The sequence below is a fragment of the Gavialis gangeticus genome, unplaced genomic scaffold, assembly GCF_001723915.1.
Source record: "Gavialis gangeticus isolate Ggan-Ray unplaced genomic scaffold, GavGan_comp1, whole genome shotgun sequence".
In the NCBI taxonomy this organism is placed as follows: domain Eukaryota; kingdom Metazoa; phylum Chordata; order Crocodylia; family Gavialidae; genus Gavialis; species Gavialis gangeticus.
Window position 1 is genome coordinate 4071750 of NW_017729003.1, and position 21435 is coordinate 4093184.

Consider the following 21435-nt stretch of genomic DNA (forward strand, 5'->3'; position numbering starts at 1 on the left):
TTCTTTACTGTCCAAGCCCCCAAGGTCTGGAACAGCCTGCCATCGGAGGTGGTTCAAGCACCTACATTGAACATCTTCAAGAGCAAATTGGATGCTTATCTTGCTGGGATCCTATGACCCCAGCTGACTTCCTGCCCTTTGGGCGGGGGACTGGACTCAATGATCTTCCGAGGTCCCTTCCAGTCCAAATGTCTATGAAATCTATGAAATCATTACAATTAAAAAAGTCATCATTTGCTTCACCCTCACTACTTGCTCCCACTCTTAGTGGGATCAATGTCTTGCTTGTGCTTGTTCCCTCTCCTGCACAGCCAACTGGCTGTCCTGTTGACTTCTGCAAATGTACAGAAAATGCCAGCATAAATTAATGAACTCTGGAACTTGTAGTTCTTAAGAGACCATATCTCATAGCAAGGCATACTACTTTCTGTCTCTCATACAAGAAGTCCTAGGTTTGCAGTAAAGACATATTGTTCCATGTAAGTCCTAGAGAGTGGAGATCAGGAAAAACTGGGAAGCCAGATTTTAATTTTTTTTTTAACTTTTAACTTATACTTTAAACAGAGTTAAACTTAACCTTTTTTAAGTAGTTAAAGTTAAAAGTTGACAGCTGAAAAATGTAACTAGTTAAAGTAAAAAGTTAGCCATTTCTTTAACTTTTTAACTAGTTAATTAACTAGTTAATTCCCATGACTGAATATGTGATCACTAATTGCAGAAGCTACTGCTCAGGACACCACATTGCAACAAGTGATAATAGCTATCTGAGCTGGTTGGCCTGGAAAACATATACCTAGCCCCTACTCTCAGTTAAAGGAAGAGCCGTCAGTAGCAGATGGCATTTTGTTCAAAGGCTCATGACTTGCTGTTCCAACCGTGCTAAAGGAAAACATGCTAAACAGAATACATCAGGGGCATCTAGGCACTGAAAAATGCAAAAGGAGAGCAAGGGATTCTTTATATTAGCCCAGCATAAACAGTGACATAGAAGATGCTGTAAAGGCATGTACACCATGCCTGAAGTACAGATCAGAACAAAGAAAAGAGCCCATGATGGTCATGGAGGAGCCTGTAGGTCCATGGTATCAAACGGGCATTGACTTATTCATGCATGCAGGAAAAAAATATGTATTAGTACTGAAATATTATTCTCACTATCCTGAAATTGCATTGCTTGAAAGCACAACAGCAAACCATGTCATAACTCATATCAAATCAATTTTTGCTAAACATGGAATTCAACAAATTGTGAGGACAGGCAATGGACCTCAAATCAACTGTGTTGAATTTAAAGAGTTTGCAAACAAATATGGATTCCATCACAGCACTTCAAGTCCTAAATAGCCACAATCCAATGGTCTGGTGGAAAATGGAGTACAAATCATGAAGAAATTATTGCAAAAAACTAGATTCACACACCAATGTTTACCTGTCACTCTTAAACTACAGGGCAACACCCATGAAACATGGATTGTCCCCAGCAGAAATGCTGTTTAACAGGAAACTCAAAACTTAGCTGCCAAATCTTCTGGATGATGCTTATCAGAATGAAAAGCAAGATGTGAAAACATTTTAAAAATCTGACACACAAATAAAAATGGTATTATGACAAGGACTCCAGGGAGTTACCACAACTGCACAACAAAGATATGTTGCTTATTTCCTATGGACAATTGTGGAAACAAAAAGCAGTAGTTTCCCATCAAGTAGCTCCCAGAAGGAACAGATGACACATGACACTTGCAGCTCGTAAAGGGGAGAAAAGAAGTAGCATCAGGAGATTTGCCAAAGGAAACAGAGCAACAAGAAATGAGAGAGGAGATTGAAAATGACACAGAAGTAGAGACATCTGAACAAAGACATCAAACAAGAAGTGAACCAATAAGGATTGAGAAAGGAGAGAAACTGAGAAGACCACTTAGAGCTACAAAGCCAATGCAAAGACTAATAGACACCTGTTAAATGTACTTTAACTATGGGTTGAATGAAATTGCCAATGTTAGTATTATATGGAGATATGTTAAATGTAAAGGGGGAAGATGTGTGGATACATTTAAGAGTGTTATGTAGAAGTTGTTACGTTTGCCCAGAAATTGCAGGAGGTAACAGCAGATCAGTAGGCCAAGAAGGCTTTCTGAATAAACAAGCTTTATCATTTTATAAGTTTAACTCCTTGGTATTTTGAGAATAACACAGTCTTTCGTGACCCCTTAAGACATAATCTGCAGACCACAGGCTGAAAACCAGTGGTGTACACATATGCTGCAAAACTCTAAGGGTCTAGAGTTGCATTCTCCTCCAAACCCTTAATACCACTTTCCCTACCCCAAACCCACAGAAATGACCAGCAATTACAATATCTACTAGATAACATTGACTTTAAGCCAACCCCCTTCCCTCATTGAGATTCTATATGTGGAAAATTATACATTTATAATCATTTTCCATGTACAGGAACTAATTAGTGGAAGGTCATCTTAAATCCATTCCCCTCACTGACTTCTATGGCAGGGAAAGCAGTGACAGGAGGCCAGATGCCTGTTCTTGCTCCCCTGTCTCTTGACTGTTCTCATGACTCCCTGCCTGCCACCTGCCCCTGTGTCCCTTCCCATCTCTTGCACCCCCATCTCATGTTCCCCCTGCAGCCTCTTTCTAACCCCTTGCCCTGTCTTCCAGGCGCAAACAGCAGCAATGGCACCGCCAATTAAGAGAAGTGGCAGCAGCTCCCAGCTGAGCTGTCAGGATTGAAGGGAGCTGGAACAGAAGGTCAGGAGGGAAGGGGCGGCTGGTGGGGCAGACTGCAGGCACAGAGGGAAAGGGTGGATGCACAGGCTGCACGTTCTCCCATCCCCACCCCATGGTCTGCCCTGTGCAATCCCCAGTGGCATGCTCCCTCCCTCACCAAATGAGCCATTCTGGCCCGGGGAAGGCTGTGGCTCAGTTCTGGCTTCAGCTTTAAACCCAGGGCCAAAGATGGAGCTGAGCCCCACCTGCCTTAGCCTGGTTCTTGAATCCAAAATGGGGGGTAGGGGGTTCCCCAATGCTGATTGGGAAATAAACCTTATCTTGGATTCAAGTAAATATAGCAGTAGAACCAGGGCCTGCTCACTTCAATTACCATATACATATCAAAATGATTTCCCAATAAATTAGCAAATATGAGCCACCCATGTTTTCTTAATGTAAACTGAATGATCTTTTAGTGTAGAATATCAGAATATTCATAATCTTCTGGACATTCTTTAGTTGAGGTCCTCAGCTACGTTAAAATCACAACTTGGGGAAGCTAAAACAAAAAAACATGAACAACATGCACTTCATTCTCACTTTGGCCATGCCATAACTGAAGAAGGGGTTGAAGAGGGAGAGCAAGTTTTACATTAACCCAGGATTTCCTCATGCTAGGGTAGCTTCTCACTAGTCTGTGGAGGCAGAGTGTTTCAAATGAAGGGCTGGGTTAACACCCCTTTGTAACAAAGTGAACTTTAACAAAGGCCAAGGATGTAACTGAGATTCTGTTTGCTTAACTACAATGGAACAGCCTTCAAGCTAAAAGCTTTAAAAGCAAATTGGCTTCTACATAAAAGCAAATCGGCTAATACATAAAATTAAATTAAATTAATAAATTTTGGAAGGGGAAATAGGGTGTTTGGAGTGGGGCGGGGGTGGTTAGAGAATGACCAGGTGCTTTGCAAATTACATACTTTATTGATTATGTCTCTAACACAACCTAATTAGTGAATAGAGCATTCCAAGACTTGCATTTGAATGATCTAATTGTGCAGACTCATTGAGGTCAGTGCTCTTTTTCTAACCTACTTTCTTTGACTGGCAGTTTCAGAAACTAATCAGATCTGACCTGGGTCACTTTCCTTTTGAATCTATCCTAGTTGATTATCATCTCAAAAGAGTCAGTGTATTAAGAAGCATCTGAAGCACTTCTGAGGTGGCCCTATGAGAAGAGAAAGTTTCATTATGTATACATACAGAGAAACGGGAAATTATTTCAGTAAAAATCAGTGAATTATCAGTTTGAAAAAACCCCTCAGACAAGCTGAGAGTTTTAAAGGAAGAGCATTTGTAATATGAAATGAACTGCATGATTCATCACCCTACATCTGCTTTATTGGTTTACAGAAACTGCACAGATCTCCTAAACAGTACAGATGAAGCTTCTGTTCACAATTCTAGACAGGAAAACAAGAAAGATGAATGGACAGAAAAGGAACAGTGAGATTCAGAAAGTGAAATTTTCCCAGCTTCAATAGCAACTCTGGGATTTCTTTTTCTTTCTTTTTTTGTCTTTTTTTTTAAAGAATTTCATAGTTTTGCTAATATTCTTTTTTTATTTTTTTCATTTTTTCTTTTGGTATCAGACAGAGAGAAAAAATAAAGGGAAAACCCCAACTAAAGAAACAAAATTTAAGTCATGTACTTTTTAAATGGATGCTGGTGCTAAAACCTCCCAGCTGCAATGAGGGGTTTTTCTTTTTGTTTTGTGCCAGTTCTGCTTCATTGCAAGACACAGGTAAGAGAAATTTTTACTTTCCTTGGTAAGATCTATTTGCAAATACACAGCATGGATAACATTCCTCACAAATAAAAGTGATTCAACATTCAAAGAGCAAAGAAAAAAGAAAAGAAAGCCCATCCTTCTGTCAGCAGAATACTGGATGAAAGACTTCATAGGTGCATGCCACAAAATGCACCCCATGCATGTGATTTGCCTGAGCCTAATTTATATACTGGGAAATCTGGTATAAAAAGAAGCATGGGGAAAAAACGTGTCACAGTGCACAAGGTGGCAGCATGTGCTGCCTGAAACCAGAGCCTGGCTGGCCAGAGCCACACTCCAGCTGCTGGCCAGGCTCTGCATATTCAGATCACCATCGCTACAGCCCCAGGAGGCCCCCAGGACCTCAGGTAAGGCTGCTGTGGCCAGCCCAGGTTCTGGCCTTAGCCCTCCCTTTCCCACCCAGTGCAATCTGCCCCGCACCAGAGCTTGTGTGTAGGGACATTCTTTGGGGACAACTAGCAGCATCACAACTATGTCCCACTGCTAGTTGTCCTTGGAGAAGTGCATGTGCACACTCATTTGGACAAGCCCTGTGTCTTCACCCTTGGCAGAGTAGAAAACAAGACTCAAAAATTCCTAAATTCCTTGTTATAGAAGCAAACAATTACTCAACAATCTGAACTATTAATTATTAGGATTGTATTAGTGCTCAGAGTTCCTTTGTGTGGGCACTTTATTTTGAAAATAATCTTGCATTAAACTTGAAGGGATAGTCAAGGGCATCAGAAAATGTATCCTTAAAATTCATAGGTTTTGCATTTTTCCCATTTTAGTTTTAATTCTAGCAAACTAGCAAGTATGTGCAGATTGCCACCCATCTGAACAGATTTTTTTCCAGCCTAGTTCAAGGATAATTGCTACCTGGTTGATAATTACATTTAATACTTACACTTTTCAGGCAACTTCTCCAAAGTAGTATTTCCCTTTTCTCCAACTATGAGGCAAACACTAGAATGGGAGGCTCAGTACATTTTGTTTTTAAGATAAGTAAGGGTAGAGTGCAAAACCCCCAGTCATGGCCAATGAATAATACTCCTACCAATAGCTGAAAGCTTCACTCCCTTTCCTCAAAGCATCCTTTCAAAGATAAATAATTTCAAGCAAAACAAGCCACTTGGAAGAGTTGGTGGTCAGTCACAAATGTCAGAGTCTTTTCCAAATTAGCTTGCAAAGGAAAGGACACACCCTTTTCCCAGGGAATCAGACCACATACACTTGTTCTCTATCTTTACATCTGAATTCTGATCACTTAGGTTAGTCCCCTGTGTACTTGAATTGTGGAAGACCTTTCTACCTCTCTTCTATAAAGATCAACCTGTTGAACAGCTTGCATGATTGGTGCCTGCCATTTGCTAACTTGAGAAGATTGAAGACATTTGCAGGTGATGATATGCTGCAGTGTATGGGTACAACAGGCACTTGTAGGACCCAGATCTGGTTTACATGGATTATTTTAAGCCACGTACAGCTGAGCAGGGATCAGAATGTGCAAGCATTTATCATTTGCTGGTGGTGGTATGAGCATCAGATCTGGTCAAAGAAAAACTACAACAGATCAAAACACAGTTTTCACAAAATAACTTTAAGACTAGAACTTACTCTTTTAGCCTTACATCTCACTGTGGTAAATAAAATATAAGATTTACAGATAAGAAAACTAATGTCTGGCCTAAACATACACAGCAAGTCAGGACAGATCAAGAAACACATTCCTAGTCACCAGACACCAAGCTTCCTTCCCAGGTCTTAGTCACTGAGCTAAAATTTGCTTCCTCATTAGTTCCACTATCCCAAAACATTTATTATGGAGAACTCATACTATTCAAATGAACACAGGATTTTTTTCTACATATTCTTCGCTTTTATATTCTCCTTGCTTATTGGCAACATATGCTTGTGTTGTGTTGGGCTGCAAACACTATGTCATAGACAAGGAACGATATCTTATATTCACTGTTGCTGATGGGAGACACTGCAATCAACTTCAGAGGAGTCAGGATTTCACTCTTTGTCTTTACTCAAATGAAAAAGCTATGTACAAACATTAAATAATAAAACTTACCTTACCTTTTCTGATACTATAAATCAAATTTCTCAGTGTCTAATGTGCTCTGACATAAGATGGACTGAAAAAATGAAAGATCTTAGAAAATCTGATCCATATGAAAAGAAAGAGAGAAATATAGGTAAATACATGTAAACTGGTATAGTATGTTTCATTTTAATGTGGGTCTGTCTATTCAAATATGTCATTTGGTATGACAAGTGGAACTGTTAACATGTAAGGAAATAGCTGCTCTTTTGATAGTACAGTCTGATCAGAAGCAAGAAAGCTTAGCACAATACTTCTTCTTGTGATGTTTATCAGCGCAAAAGGCAAGGCAAAAATTTCATGAGTAAAACTGTTGATATGCTTACCAAAGTAAAGTAATGTTTCACATTTTGTAAAGTTTACCATTAATTGTTTTTGAGTACATAAATGCATAGGATTACCTTTATAACAGTTTCTCCAGGCTTCATGTCTGTGTACACATTGACATTATAAGATATATTGGAGAAGGCTGGGGTGTTATCATTTGCATCAATCACTACAATATTGACTGTGACTGGGTCACTCTCTTGTACGCCATCAGAGGCGGTCATCTACAAAGGAAAAAAAAATTAAAGGTGTTAATCGTAAGACAAATGTAGCTAGCAGAAAATACATGCCAAGGTAAAATCTGTTTTTCTTTTGTATTTACTTTGGCTACATATATAAGCAACATTTTTGGATGTCTTGTTCTGAATCTTTGCATGCATTAAAGTGTGTGAAAGTTCTCTCTCTCTCCACATGCATACTGTATTGAACAATATTTTTCTCTGCTAGACTAGAGAGAGCCACTCTTTGGATAATAGTTAACTGAGCAAATTATATTAATACATTATTGAACGCATACATTATTGAAATTGTATAACTTTTCCTTCCCTTCATTCTTCTTGTCACTGAAGGTCCCCAGCACACATTACACTTCAGATGTGATTAACCAGTTAATAGCAACATGTTAATGCAATTAATGGTGTTACAAAACAAGGAATAAGCCACAAAGTTATTACACAAAATATATACAACAACTTTGTGTCTGGTTCCTGTGATACCATTAATTGAATGTGTGGCCAGAATGTGTGGGGGCACAGCTGGAAGCCTCATCACCTGATATGGGCTCAGATGCAGGGACTCAGCTCCCAGGTTCAGGAGCTTGCATGGGAAACCTGGAATCAAGATCCCAGGCTTCCCCTGCTGCAGAAATAAGGCATCTGATGCTCAGTCCCACAATCAAGCCTCCTGCCATACATGCATGTCACGAGAGGAAGATCCTATCACACCTTTAACTGTTTGTCTGCCAGGGGTTGAAGAGAATAAGTAGCCACTGCTTTTCTATATGCCTATGCAACACTATCAGTTAAGACAGTAAGTTTTGTAAAGCACAGAAGTTTGAACAATTTTTCATTTTTGGATTTGTTTTGTTTTTCAGAAAGATGTTTATACCACTTTTCCCTGAACAGATTTTTAACTATTGAACCTCAATACTATAAAAAATGAGACACATCTAAGTGCTAGATTGTCAGTGCTATATGAAACCCTCTTATTTTCTTGCCCAGACTGTAGTTGCAGCTAGTCGGAGAGCTCATAGATTTCATAGACATTAGGGCTGGAAGGGACCTCATAAAATTATTGGGTCCAGCCACCTGCCTAAGGTGCCCAAGTCAGCTAGGGTCAAAGGATCCCAGCAAGATAAACAGACAAATGTTCCTTGAAAGTGTCCAGACTAGGTGCTTGCACCACCTCTAGGGGGAATTTGTTCCAGGCCTTGGGGGCTCGGACAGTAAAGAAGCTTTTCCTTACGTCCAGCCTAAAATAATCTTGCAGGAGTTTGTGACCCCTGGCATGCTCTGGTGAATAGGCATTCCCCCGGATCTTGATGCACACCCCTTATGTACTTATGGGCTGCCACAAGTCACCCCTTGAGTGTGGGCTTCTCTCCAGGCTGAAGAGTCCCATAGCTCACAGCCTCTCTTCAGAAGGCCTGTTCTCATGCCCTCTGATCACGTGCATGGCTCTCCTCTGGACTTTTTCAAGCTTCTCCACATCCTTCCTAAATTGTTGAGCCCAGACTTGGATGCAGTACTCCAGCTGCAACCTCACCAAGGCTGAGTACAGCAGGAGGATGACATCTTAGGTCTTGCTTGAGATACATTGGTAGATGCAAGCCAGAGTTTTGTTCACTTTGCCAGCTGCGGTATTGCACTGCTAGCTCATATTCAGCTTGTGGCCCATCATGATTCCCAAGTCTCTTTCGGTCATGGTGCTAGCAAGTGTAGCATTGCCGAGCCTATAAGTGTGATGTGGGTTTTTATTCCCGAGGTGGAGCACCTTGAATTTCTCTATGCTGAATGCCATCAGATTTTCAGCCACCCACCTTGCAAGCCTATCGAGATTGGCCTGGATCACCAGCCTATCCATAAGTGTGGAGACTCTTCCCCAAAGTTTAGTGTTGCCAGTGAACTTGGCCAGTCCACTTTTGACTCCAGTGTCCAGATCATATATGAAGCCATTAAAGAGTACAGGTTCAACAACTGAGCCTTGGAGGACACGACTAGTCACCAAGTGCCATGTTGATTCAGTTCCATCAACTACCAGTCTCTGGGTTTGACCTCAGAGCCAGGTCCCTAACCATCAGACTGTGGAGTACTCGAGGCTGCAGTTGCCCAATTTTCCCATGAGGACATCATGGGACACAAGGTCAAAGGCTTTTTTAAAGTCTATGACTGTCACCTGGTCATAGAAGGAAATGATTGGTCAAGCAAGACCTACCCGCAACAAATCTGTGCTGGCTGTCCCACAGAAGGTTGCCCTCTGTTAGTCTGTCAAGAATGGTTGCTTTGATATTTTTTTCCAAAATCTTCCCAGGGATTGAGGTCAAACTGATTGGCCTGTAGTTTCCTGGGTCTTCTTTCCTCCCTTTCTTGAAGATGGGCACCACATTGGACATGTACAGGCATTCAGTTACTACTCTTCCAGGAAAAACCTTTTATGCACAGATGCTTAGTGTTTTTCTCCCAAAGCAAAAATAACTCTCCACTCCAGGATACAAATAATGTGGGAACAACCAGCATTAAATCACTCCCAGGAGAGTTCTCTTGTGAAAGCAAATGTCTGCATACATCCTTTTTTGAGATAAGTCATGGCACTTCAGGGTGTTTTGCTCCTGTCCCTAACCATCCAGGCAAACACTGCATTGGTAACTGGACTCTTCTGATCCAGCCAAACATGGTGCAGAACATGGTACTTTTACAATGCTGGCACTGTGCTGCAGGGAGACACAACTTGCAAAGCAGTCTGGGTCAACTAATCAGGGCTTCCCTGTGCTATGCTGCCATCTGTCACCTGGCACATTGTAAAAGCCTACAAAGCACACTGAGATGTGTACACAAGGGTCACCTGGCTGTGCAGCATCAGCACTGAAAGCTCTCTGTTTTTCAAGAGCTCAGCACTTGAATATGTGTTCAGGTGCTTCTAGGTAAGTTTTTCTACCAGGAGAACAAACCTGGGAGAACTCTCCCAGATCATTTGAAAGTGCATATGCAGCCACAGTTTGTAGTGCTCATTGTCTATAAGTGGGCATGGAGGTGAAAGTAGGTGATGAGATTCAGGCAGAGACATAACTTCACTTCTTTTTATATGACAGAATGATTAGCTGGTTAGATAGGTGGGAAAAGTAACCTCCTTCGTTAAAAAGGGTAATGTGATTTATTCTTCCTTCATCGAGCTCTAAAGGAAGAAAACTGTTACTGTTCAGGTGATGCAGCTTGACACTACCCCTTAGTTAGGGGAGATTGTAAAGTAACAGTCTAACCCTAAATAAACTTTTTTTCCAAGGGGATATTCATATATGAATGAGAAAATGACAGCCTATTCAAAGGAAAGTGTTCTGTTTTACTTCACACACTCATTTTGCAGTCTAAATTCTATCTGTAAATACAAGGTTAGGTTTATTATGTTTAAATTATTACAATACCTGCAGAGGACCTGGTGTACTTTTTTAAGAAGACTGCTTACCGAGAATGTATAGAACTGCTGGAGCTCCCTGTCAATGGGTTGGAGTAAGGTGAGGTAGCGTGTTATTCCAGTTTGAGTCACAGTGAAAAATGAACTGTAATCATTTAGAAAAAGATGGACCTGGGGGTCTTTTGTCTTCAAAAAGAAAGAAAAGAATATTTAGTACATTTTTACATATGTAGTAGTCAAATAAGTCATGCTAGCATTTCTTTTTATTATGATTTGAATAAAACAGAAGGCATAATACCATAGGAGACAGACTGTATGAAACTGCAAAATACCTACATTTCTGTGAATGGCCTTATTTTAAAAAGTGAATATTCTTAGAATGGATATTCTGAAACAATATTTGAAAAATAAAGGATTTTTTAAAAACCTTTACAAAGAACACTTTACATATCAAGTGAAAAGAGATATTTCTGTGCATCTATGAAAAAGAAACTAGCTAGAATTAAAAAAAACAATTCTATCACAGGTCAAAATATATCAGATTATCCAGATATACTGCATACTAGTAAATTTTTTACTACTGTTTAAAAAAAGGACATTTTGGCCATTCAGGACTTCTCTAAGGAACCTGTTAGAGGCATAGTTTTCATTGCTTGGTTGCTCCATATTTCAGGGCTTGGTAGTTGCTGGGATGCAATTCCCCCGGTTCATAAAAACGGTATTAGGAAGTTTAAATAGGAGCTGAAGGTAATACTGTGAATCCTTAATCCTGAAGCTAAGGGATACCATGCCAATAGTTGGGACAAAGTAGAATGCATTCTGGGGTGTTCTGGAATGCCCCAATACTTTAGCCATGCCCCCGTCTCCTGAAGATAGCCATAATGGAAAGAGAGAAGGGAAGAAATTTGTAACATTAAACATTAAGTCAAATTCAGTGGCTGCAAAATGGTTTGGAAAATAAAGGTGTCTGGAAATTCAAAACCATCACAATAGAGTGAGATCCTTCTGACTACAGTTGTTTTACCATATTTTAACACAGAAATATAGCTTAAATGTTTTATGTTTTTTAGATATTTGTTTCAACTAAACCATTCTTTAGGCAAAATGAGATTAAAATATGTGCCCATATTTGCAAACCATAATTAAGTCTAATAAATTATTACTTTTCTGAAATCACTGCTCTTTCTCCAAGAATCATTTTTCCAAGTGTAGCATAAGTAACACTTCTAAAAAAGAGTTAACCACTGACATTTCCTTCCAGTCCTAGATAATAAACTATGCAAGAAAGTTTAGAATAATAGAGTAACTTCAAGTTAAAATTTTACAGATCTTTAATGGTCTAACAGAAGCTTTTCAAGCAACCTAAAATAAAGCACTAACTGCTCAAATAAACAACTATAAATGTAGACTAGTGAAATGAAAATGGTATGAAAAAGGTTTAATTTCTAAATCCAAAGTATTCTAGGCCACAGACTTTGGAAATCTAAGATTGTGGTACTTAGGTGTTAAACCATTTCAGTTGCTAACAAATAAATGTAAAAAATATCAAACTGTTCCAAATGAGTGGTTTCCTACTGCTTAAAGCTGTGCTGCAACGATGTCAGCTTTCAGTGAAATTAAAGCTCTTTTCCCATGCAAAGGGGAAAATAATTCTGTTCTTTTCACAAAGTGATGGGAGGTGATAGGCAATGAGTGTTCACTTCTAGTCACTAGAAAGTTAGTATAAGTTATTTATAGTAAAGTCCACATTTTTAGTATGCTTCCTCATATTTGCAATATTTTGGAACAAAATTAAAACTTTCTTGATGACTTCTCTTTTGGACATTCTATTAGCTGGCTTGTGTTCTTTGGATTCCCAGACATCTTATTTTGGTCAGTTGTGTGTTATTTATTCTCTTTGGGATCCATTACTGTAAATTGGATGCTTGTTTCTCCACTAAAGACATTACTTTATGTATCATTTATTATAGATTGAAGAACTATCAACTGAAAACAAATTGACTGCTTATCAAGGTGACTGGAGTGTAATATTGAAAAGTTGATGACATGGTTAATAGAGGTAAACAGATACAACCCTCAACAGAAACATAATGCTGATTGCAAATATTTTATAGCAAATTTCATCTTCATTGTGTTTTACAAATAATTATTAAATCTTTTATATATCCTTATGAGGTAACTACGCAATCATTATTATCCCTATTTCATAGATGGAGAAACAAAAGATGCTGAAAGAGACACCATTGCTAATCTGTGTTAAGTATTGCAGTTTATGCTAAATTTTTCACTTCTCCTACTTGTAGAAACTCTATCCTTAAATTAGTTTCTGAATGTCATATTAGCTTCATGGCTAACAGAATCTTATATCCCATTTCAGAATATTTCAGGATTCTAATTCATTCTCCAGCCAACACTAACATATTCTTCCACACTGTTGAGATTCCAGCTGTTATCTAGTGCAGGGCTGGCAACCCAGGAGTGGTGTGCTGAACTAACAGAACTAGACTAAAAGGTGGGCCACCACTTCTGACCCACCACCAATTTGCCAACAACCTTCTGGCTTCGTAGGGAAGATGCACATGCTTGACAGGCTAGATATGACCCATGAACTGCAAACTGACAACCTTTGACCAACCCCTGATCAGCCCTTGACTAATGCTATAGCATTAGTTTGGGACTTAAGAGTTGAATGAGAGGCTGCTAAGTGAGAGAGACAAGTCACTTCAGCTAGCTCTGCTTCAGTTTCCTCATCTGTAAATTATGAATGATGATTAATATTAATACAACGATCATCATCATAGATCAGAAATATTTTTTTAAGTCATTTAGTCTATTTCACTGCATATATTCTCCAAGGGTTTTACCTGCCCACTTTAAAAGTACATTGGTTGTTGCAATTAGGGTATGAAAAGGATACAAAATACGGCCCTTAACAATTGCTAATACATTAATGACCTCAGTTTCTACTCAGTGTGTATGTACTTTAACAATGCTTATAGTAATGGAATGTGAATTTCTGTGTCACAGTATAAAATTAATTCTTTCAAAACTCTTTCTTCATTAACCAAGCTGCCAGCTAAATTCTGACTGCTGAATTCATTGAATAGTTTTTGATTTTTATATCCAGTTTATATTTGCTGACTGAAAAAAGAGCATGTTTGACTTGCTGTCAGGCCCAAACCAGGCCTAGCCCAAAGAGGCCTCTGGGAGGAGGCCAACCTGACACCCTGAAGGGAGGGTCAGTTTCACGGAACCCAGAGGCTACGACCTAATGCATCTGCACAAGAAAAGGGGAACTGCCCTAAACCGACCCTCTGGCATGGAAAGTCCTGGGCCTAGCAGGATACTAAGACATCAATTCTAAATTTGAAAAATAACTGCTTGCAAAAATGAGATAACGGCTTGGCTCTGATCCCAGAAAAGGCAGTGAAGCTAAAAGTGAACTCCCCCCCTGGGGAAAATAACAGGGAGAGGAAAGGTATTTAAGATGAGGAAAGTCGGGTCCCAACTTGGAACTGCTTTGGGGAGGACAAGGCTGAGGACCCGATAAAGGAGGTAGTTTCGCCACCCTGGATGCAGGGTGGGGTTCCCGAAACCTATCAGGTAATAACAGGGGATAGGGTGTGGAATGCCTTTCCTCCAGCCTGACGCACTTGCAGCTCAAAGGCTTGTTATAATGTTTTCTCTGTGGGTTATTGATTTTTTCCATTGCAATAAAGAGTGACTTTTGGGTTTTATCTGGCGTGTGACTTGTGGGTTACTCACCTACCCCTGTTAGGAAGGGAGGGGGCCCCTAATATTTGCTAACTGACCAGAATATGCTCAGAAGACAGTGAGGAGAATAAAATATGAAATCCTACATATGACCCTGGAGGTCATTATTCTGACTATTTTTTAAAAATTGCAGTTGAACACAAATACAGTAATTCCTAACCATTTAACATCTTGCATGTTATCTCTGCTAAATTTTCTGCCAATAACTCAATATGGTTAGCAGATAAACAAAAAAACATGCACAATAGCATAAAACCATTTGACATGCAATTAAGAACCACTCCAAGCATGCAGAACACAAGGTATGTGTATGCTTTATGTTCTACTGTTCAGATGACTTATCGGTTAGCTATCAAATAAGTAAAATGTCATTTTTTGTAACAATGACAAATTATTTTGGATTAGGTTATGTATCTTCTGAATATACAAAGCAAGTCTAACATACCCAAGGTGGAACTCCATTGATTTAAATGGGCTCTCATCATATGTGAATTGGGCCTAATATATTGAAAATGTTCCCTGAAGCCTTCTCTAAACAAATGATAGTCCCAGTCTCTCATCTTTAGTGATACAGAAAGAAGGAAGGAGGGAAATTAACCACACAGTTTCAACCAAACTAAACAACCAATACCTACAGGAATATCACCCATTTTAACCTACAAGGCAAACAAACATAATATAAAAATGAATAAACACGCACACAAAGCTAACAATGGACATTATATGAGTGGGCATCTACAAAAAAATGGTAAAATTTAATACAGTTGGCTGAGCTGCTCACAAGAGCATTCATAGTTTAGCATGAGTTGACTTGCAGAAAGCTTGGAAGCAGCAGGGCTTTTTATTTAGTCTTTAAAATTAACTTTTAAAGCAATACCAATGAAATAGTTAAAAAGATATATATATCTATAGCATAGATTTAGGCAATTTACTTATTTAGAGTGTAACAGGAGCATGAAGATAGTATAGTAATACTAACTTTGCCAGAACCCATCAATGGAGGTATACTTTTACTTAAAGCAACCGTTATATACATAAATAATTAGGGTTTTTTAGTTAGCAACTCAAGGTATAGCACATTTGTAATTTGCCTAGATATACCATCCAACCGTATTCATGTTTATTCTTAAGATATTAATGTATCCTCTTCTTTCAGTATTCATCACCAAAGTACCTTTAGGCAAAACAACTTTTTTTTTGAACTTCCCAGGAGAATTTCAGACATATGAGGGTTGATTTTCTGGTATTTCCCTAGGCTTGACTAACTTTTGATATAGTAACAGCCAAATGTAGGAAAATCGTTCTAGTTGAAAAACACAAACTAAATTCTCATCCCTAACAGAACTGAAAAAGCCTTTGCATGCTAGTATTTTCAATTTTATGCCCAGGCTTATGCATATGTATATAAGCATAATACTATATAAGACATGTTCTATAATACTATATAAGAAATAAATACTGACATGATGTCAATTATGCGGCTTGTAATCCAAAAAGTCTGACATGGAAAGCTTACATGTTAAGGAGACAGCATACACAATATCTGTAAATTTAAGCATACTTTTAAATAATAAGGACAAGGAGAAAATGTTAGATAATTGTTATTTCCTACCAGCAAGTTAAAGGCAATTAAAAAAAAAAAAGATTTAACCCAGCTGACAAGACAATAATGCTGTAGCTATTCGTATAGTTTGCTCCAATCCTGACAACCACAGTATCCTAATTCAGAGCTCTACCATGGAAACAAAGAATGAGAAACTGAGAGGGTTGAAGGATTTGTATAAACCAGTGGTTCCCAACCTCGGGTCATGATACAAATGAGGGTCACAGGGGCAATGCCGACAGCACTGCACGCAAAGGATGAGCCATGCCGCATGCCAGGAGCTCCCCCACCCCTGCCCCCAGGCTGTCACTGCTGCACTCTACTCCCAGCAGCTGGTCATGGCAAAAAAAGGTTGGGAACCACTGATACAAAAAATCATCATATTATACCATTTAAATTCCTCATCTAAGCTTCAATTTACTCAGGTCTGTAGGTATTCATGTGGATTAATTTAATTTATGAAATTTAAACAAACTGCTTAATAATAGCAACATTTAGCAGTGCTACTGTAAACGTTCTGAAACATTTAGAAGTGGATGATTTTAACTTACAGTGTTGAAATTTACCATGTGAAGGTACTTAATGGTGCAGACAGAAGTGCAGCTCCCAGCTATATCTCAGAACAATTTCTGAAAAGAGTTCTGAGTTATAACATTACCCAAGGCCAAACAGAAGCTCATCATTCCTTCCCAGTGGTAGAAGAATCTAGCTGCCTGCTGGGAGCCTGCAGCCAGGTTCCCCTAGCAATAGCCAGTCTCTCTGCCAGTACCTGCTGTTTTCAGAATGGGAAGGGGGAAAGGCAGCAGAGGGAGCTTGTTCTTGTGGCTCCCCAGCTGGTGCAGGCAGGTGAATGGGAGCCCCTCTACCTCAAGGCAGGGCTCCAATACACACATTGGACCCTGCAGTGGGGGCTGAAACCCCCCTGACTGAACTGACGCTTGGGTGAATTACCTGAAGATTGGAAGAGGGCTAATGTGATGCCCACCTTCAAGAAAGGGAGGAAAGAAGACCCAGGAAACTACAGGCCAACCAGTTTGACCTCAATCCCTGGGAAGATTTTGGAATAAAATATCAAAGAAGCCATTCTTGACAGGCTAACAGAAGGCAGCATTCTGAGGTATAGTCAGCATGGGTTTGTTGCGGGTAGATATTCCTTGACAATCTCATTACCTTCTATGACAAGGTGATGTATCATCTAGACAAAAGGGAAGAGATTAATATCATATATTTGGACTTCAAAAAAGCCTTTGACCTGGTGTCCTATGATGTCCTCATGGAAAAATTGGGCAACTGTGGCCTTGACTACTCCACGGTTCGATGGTTAGGGAACTGGCTCTGAGGTCAGACCCAGAGAGTGGTAGTAGATGGAACTGAATCAACATGGCACTTGGTGACTAGTTGTGTCCCCCAAGGTTCTGTTCTTGGACATGTATTCTTTAATGTATTCATAAACGATCTGGACACTGGAGTCAAAAGCGGACTGGCCAAGTTCACTGATGACACCAAACTTTGCAGAAGAGTCTCCACACTTGAAGACAGGCTGGTGATCCAGGCTGACCTCAATAGGCTTGCATGGTGGGTGGCTGAAAACCTGATGGCATTCAGTATGGAGAAATGCAAGGTGCTCCACCTTGGAAATAAAAACCCGCACCACACTTATAGGCTCGGCAATGATATATTTGCTAGCACCATGACCAAAAGAGACTTGGGGATCATGACTGGCCACAAGCTGCATATGAGCCACCAGTGCAATACCGCAGCTGGCAAAGCAAACAAAACTCTGGCTTGCATCTACCAATGCATCTCGAGCAAAACCTAGGATGCCATCCTCCCACTGTATTTGGCCTTGGTGAGGCCACAGCTGGAGCACTGCATCCAATTCTGGGCTCCACAATTTAGGAAGGATGTGGAGAAGCTTGAAAGAATCCAGAGGGCAGCCACACACATGATCAGAGGGCATGAGAACAGGCCTTCTGAAGAGAGGCTGTGAGCTATGGGACTTCTTAGCCCAGAGAAGTGCAGGCACAGGGATGACTTGGTGGCAGCCTATAAGTATATAAGGCATGTGCATCAGGATCTGGGGGAACACCTGTTCACCAGAATACCCCAGGGGATGACAAGGTCCAACAGTCACAAACTCCTGCAAGATTGTTTTAGGCTGGACATAAGGAAAAACTTCTTTACTGTCTGAGCCCCCAAAGCCTGGAACAAATTCCCCCAAGAGGTGGTGCAAGTACCTACTCTGGACACTTTCATGAAACATTTGGCTGTTTATCTTGTTGGGATGCTTTGACCCTAGCTGACTTCCTCCCCCTTGGGGATGGGGCTGAACCCAGTGATTTTATGAGGTTCTTTCCAGCCCTAATGTCTATGAAATCTGTAAACTCCCTCCACTCCCTTTCCTCCCTCCCATTCTGAAAACAGCAATGAGCTGGGAGCTTCACAGACACAAGTTGCAAAAAATGCTACATTTTTAAATATCTTTATCTGACACCTCATTCAACGAGGGGTCAGATTTTCACCCAATCAGTCATTTTTGAAGGTGTCTGCAGCTGTTCACTTGTGTTTGGTCACAGCTATAGACTGCTTTCTGTGCTCAGATCAAGTGAAAATTGTCACTGCTGTCTGCAACCAAGTATATATGGTTGGGATAACCACTCTGTGCATTGGTATGGAGGGAACTTAATACAAAGACTACCAACATTGTTCTGTGGATTTTCAATAAGAAGGGTAAATACAAAAGTGCTTTTATGACCAAGTAAGAGTAGTCATCATGAGGAAAATAAAAATACATTTGCACAATAGAAAATGGGTAAATAGTTGATTTTAAGGGTAACAGTATTTTTTTAAAGAAAGTCCTGTAAATCTAGAAAAATAAATTAAAATAAGATATATAGCTATTTAATAACTGCAGAAGGTAAAACTGCATTCTCTATTGCATTGTCTAATTCACTTTAAAGGTAAAGACAAGGTAGTTAGCAGTATCAGTCAGCCGTTCTAGCTCACTGCTTACCATGAAACCTTGTATGGAGGTGGCAACACTACTTCTGGTTTACTTTCCCACTAGACATGTTTATGCATTTTGCAGTGATCCAGCCAGGAGTAAACACACTGTTGTATATGTTCCTTTGACCAAGAGCTCCTACTGAGGAAGTTCAACAGGACCAAGGTAAAGGCAACACAATGTGAGTTTGAAGACCTAGGAGAGAAGGAGCTGGTGTTCATTCAGATGACACCAGCCTTCACAGGCTTAGTTGGACCTTTCCCCGAAGATCTACTTGCTTTGAAGCCCTTTCAAGCCCTGTGATTCCATGAAATTTCCATTTGCATCTTTTTTCTCTGTCTTGTAAAGCATGATTATCTCTAGCTGCTAAACTGACTTAAAGTTATCTAAAGCAGTACCTACACTAGTACTGCACCTCACAAGTCTCAAAAGTGCCTTCAGCCAACAATGGCAGTCCTCAAGAGAGATAGATCGCACTTCTGAAAGAGCCAACTAGGCACCACATGAAGATTTGCTGCATTACAAAAAGAAAATCCCCATAAATCGACACCATTAGTTATGACATATCACCCTTCCCTGGAACCTACATGGAAAATCCTCAAGCAATTACAACCCATACTAGAAGAAGACCCAATTCTTAAAGAGATCTTTCCAAAATCCCCCTTCCTAGCCTTTAAACAAACACCAAACCTTGCTAATCTCATCACCAGAAGCAAACTCCCTATGAACCCAACCACACCAATGGATCCAGACCATACCAGGACAAGAAATGCAAAACCTACCAAAACATTTCCACCACCCCCACAATAACTACACCCCACGACTGAACCATCACCATTCCTGGATCTTATACCCGCACCTCCAGATATGTAACAAATGTCATCAAGTACACCAGATACTTTGATGGATAGTATGTAGGAGAAACCAAACAAGAACTGTGCACCAGAATGAATGCACACTGATAATCTATCAAAGCCAAAATTCCCAACGACCTGTGGGGGCACACTTCTCACAGGACAATCACTTCCTCTCTGATCCCTCAGTTCTAATCCTGAAAGGGAACTTACAAAACACTTTTGTAAACAAGCCTACAAACTTCACTTCATAAATATACTGGATACAAAAAAAATCATGGACTCATTATAGACTTTGGATTTATGACACATTACGACCTGCCTGACATCTGATTCATTAAGTACCTGCCTGACCTCACCTCTTACATTTTTTTTCCCCACCTTTTCTCCCCTCCCCTACTTTTCTGCCCTTTGTCTTCCTAACTTCCAATTATTTCCTTTTGCACAGACAGTCTCTTTTTCTACCTCGTGTTACTATCACTGTAGTGTCTTCCTTTGGCCTTTTTCCCCCCTGCTTTCTTTCCCCTCCCTTCCCTGCTTTACCTTGTGTCTAATTTTTACCTATTTATATTCTCACTTACATCCTGCCACACTTTTAGCTTCTCTTATTCCTTGGAGTCTCAGAACAGCAGAGACTTTCTATGCCTGAAGAAGGGTGACTGCACCTGAAAACTTGCTAAGAACTTTTTCTCAGCTACTCAGTTGGTCTAATAAAAGATACCACATCTACTAGAAGAACCATGCCTGCCTACACTAGAGAACTGACCTATTTGAAACTAAACCAGTTTCAGCATGTAATTCAGCCCATCCACACTAGCCATGCTGAACAACTTTAGGAACACAATGAACCACTTCTCTTTTAAAAAGTACGTATTTTAAGTAAAGCAAGACTTATTTATGAATAAACAGAATTGCACTAAACACACGTGTGCCCATCACCATACTGTCTCCCTACCAAGAACAAGCTAAAGATCACAAGACCCTACTTAACAGATCAGGTCAAATACAATAATGATATTATCACTATTACTATTAATGAAAGCAATCCAAAAGAAGTGCATTTTGGAAGCAGATCAGAAGGTTGTGAAGTCTCCAGTATTTTTTAATTCATGACTGAGTTAATTCCACACTTTTGCATCAGCCCCTGAACAGATAATTCACAAACTGTAAGCACATACCTGCAGTGGCTCAGGCCAGGAGCCAGAAGGTGCTAGAGCAGCTCGGCTACAGTGAAGCTGTGCTGGGGAGGACATGGCCAGCCCCAGCAGTAGCTTGGAGTGAACTGGCCAAGGAAGGGGTTTAATTCCCCCGTCCCTGTCCCACAGCATGGACCCAAGCCGGGGTCTTCTTGGTGCACTCCCCTTCCTTCTGCTGCAGTGGCAGGACTAGGCCATGGCCAAATGCCAGCTGGCATGAGCCTTGAGGCAGAGGCAGCAGGGAGGGAGGGTTCCCCCCTCTATCCCCACTGCCCCCCATGGGCTGCAGCCAAGGTCTGCCTTCCCCAGCCAACACAGCCACAGCTTGCTCTCTGTATGGGGCTAGCAGTGGCATAAGCCCCCTCTGACAGACACTGGAGGG

At 40.3% G+C, this 21435-nt stretch overlaps 1 protein-coding gene across 4 annotated transcripts in view; it reads right to left on the reverse strand.

Annotated features, from left to right (window-relative positions):
* Positions 1-21435, reverse strand: part of PCDH15 (protocadherin related 15) — a 1188119-nt gene that overhangs the window by 541420 nt on the left and 625264 nt on the right. For all 4 annotated transcript variants that reach the window (XM_019507771.1, XM_019507770.1, XM_019507773.1 and 1 more), the window contains 2 exons: positions 10674-10808; positions 7070-7219 (listed from right to left, as the gene is read on the reverse strand). In XM_019507771.1, coding sequence (XP_019363316.1) covers positions 7070-7219; positions 10674-10808 — 285 coding nt within the window. The remainder of the gene's footprint in view (positions 1-7069; positions 7220-10673; positions 10809-21435) is intronic.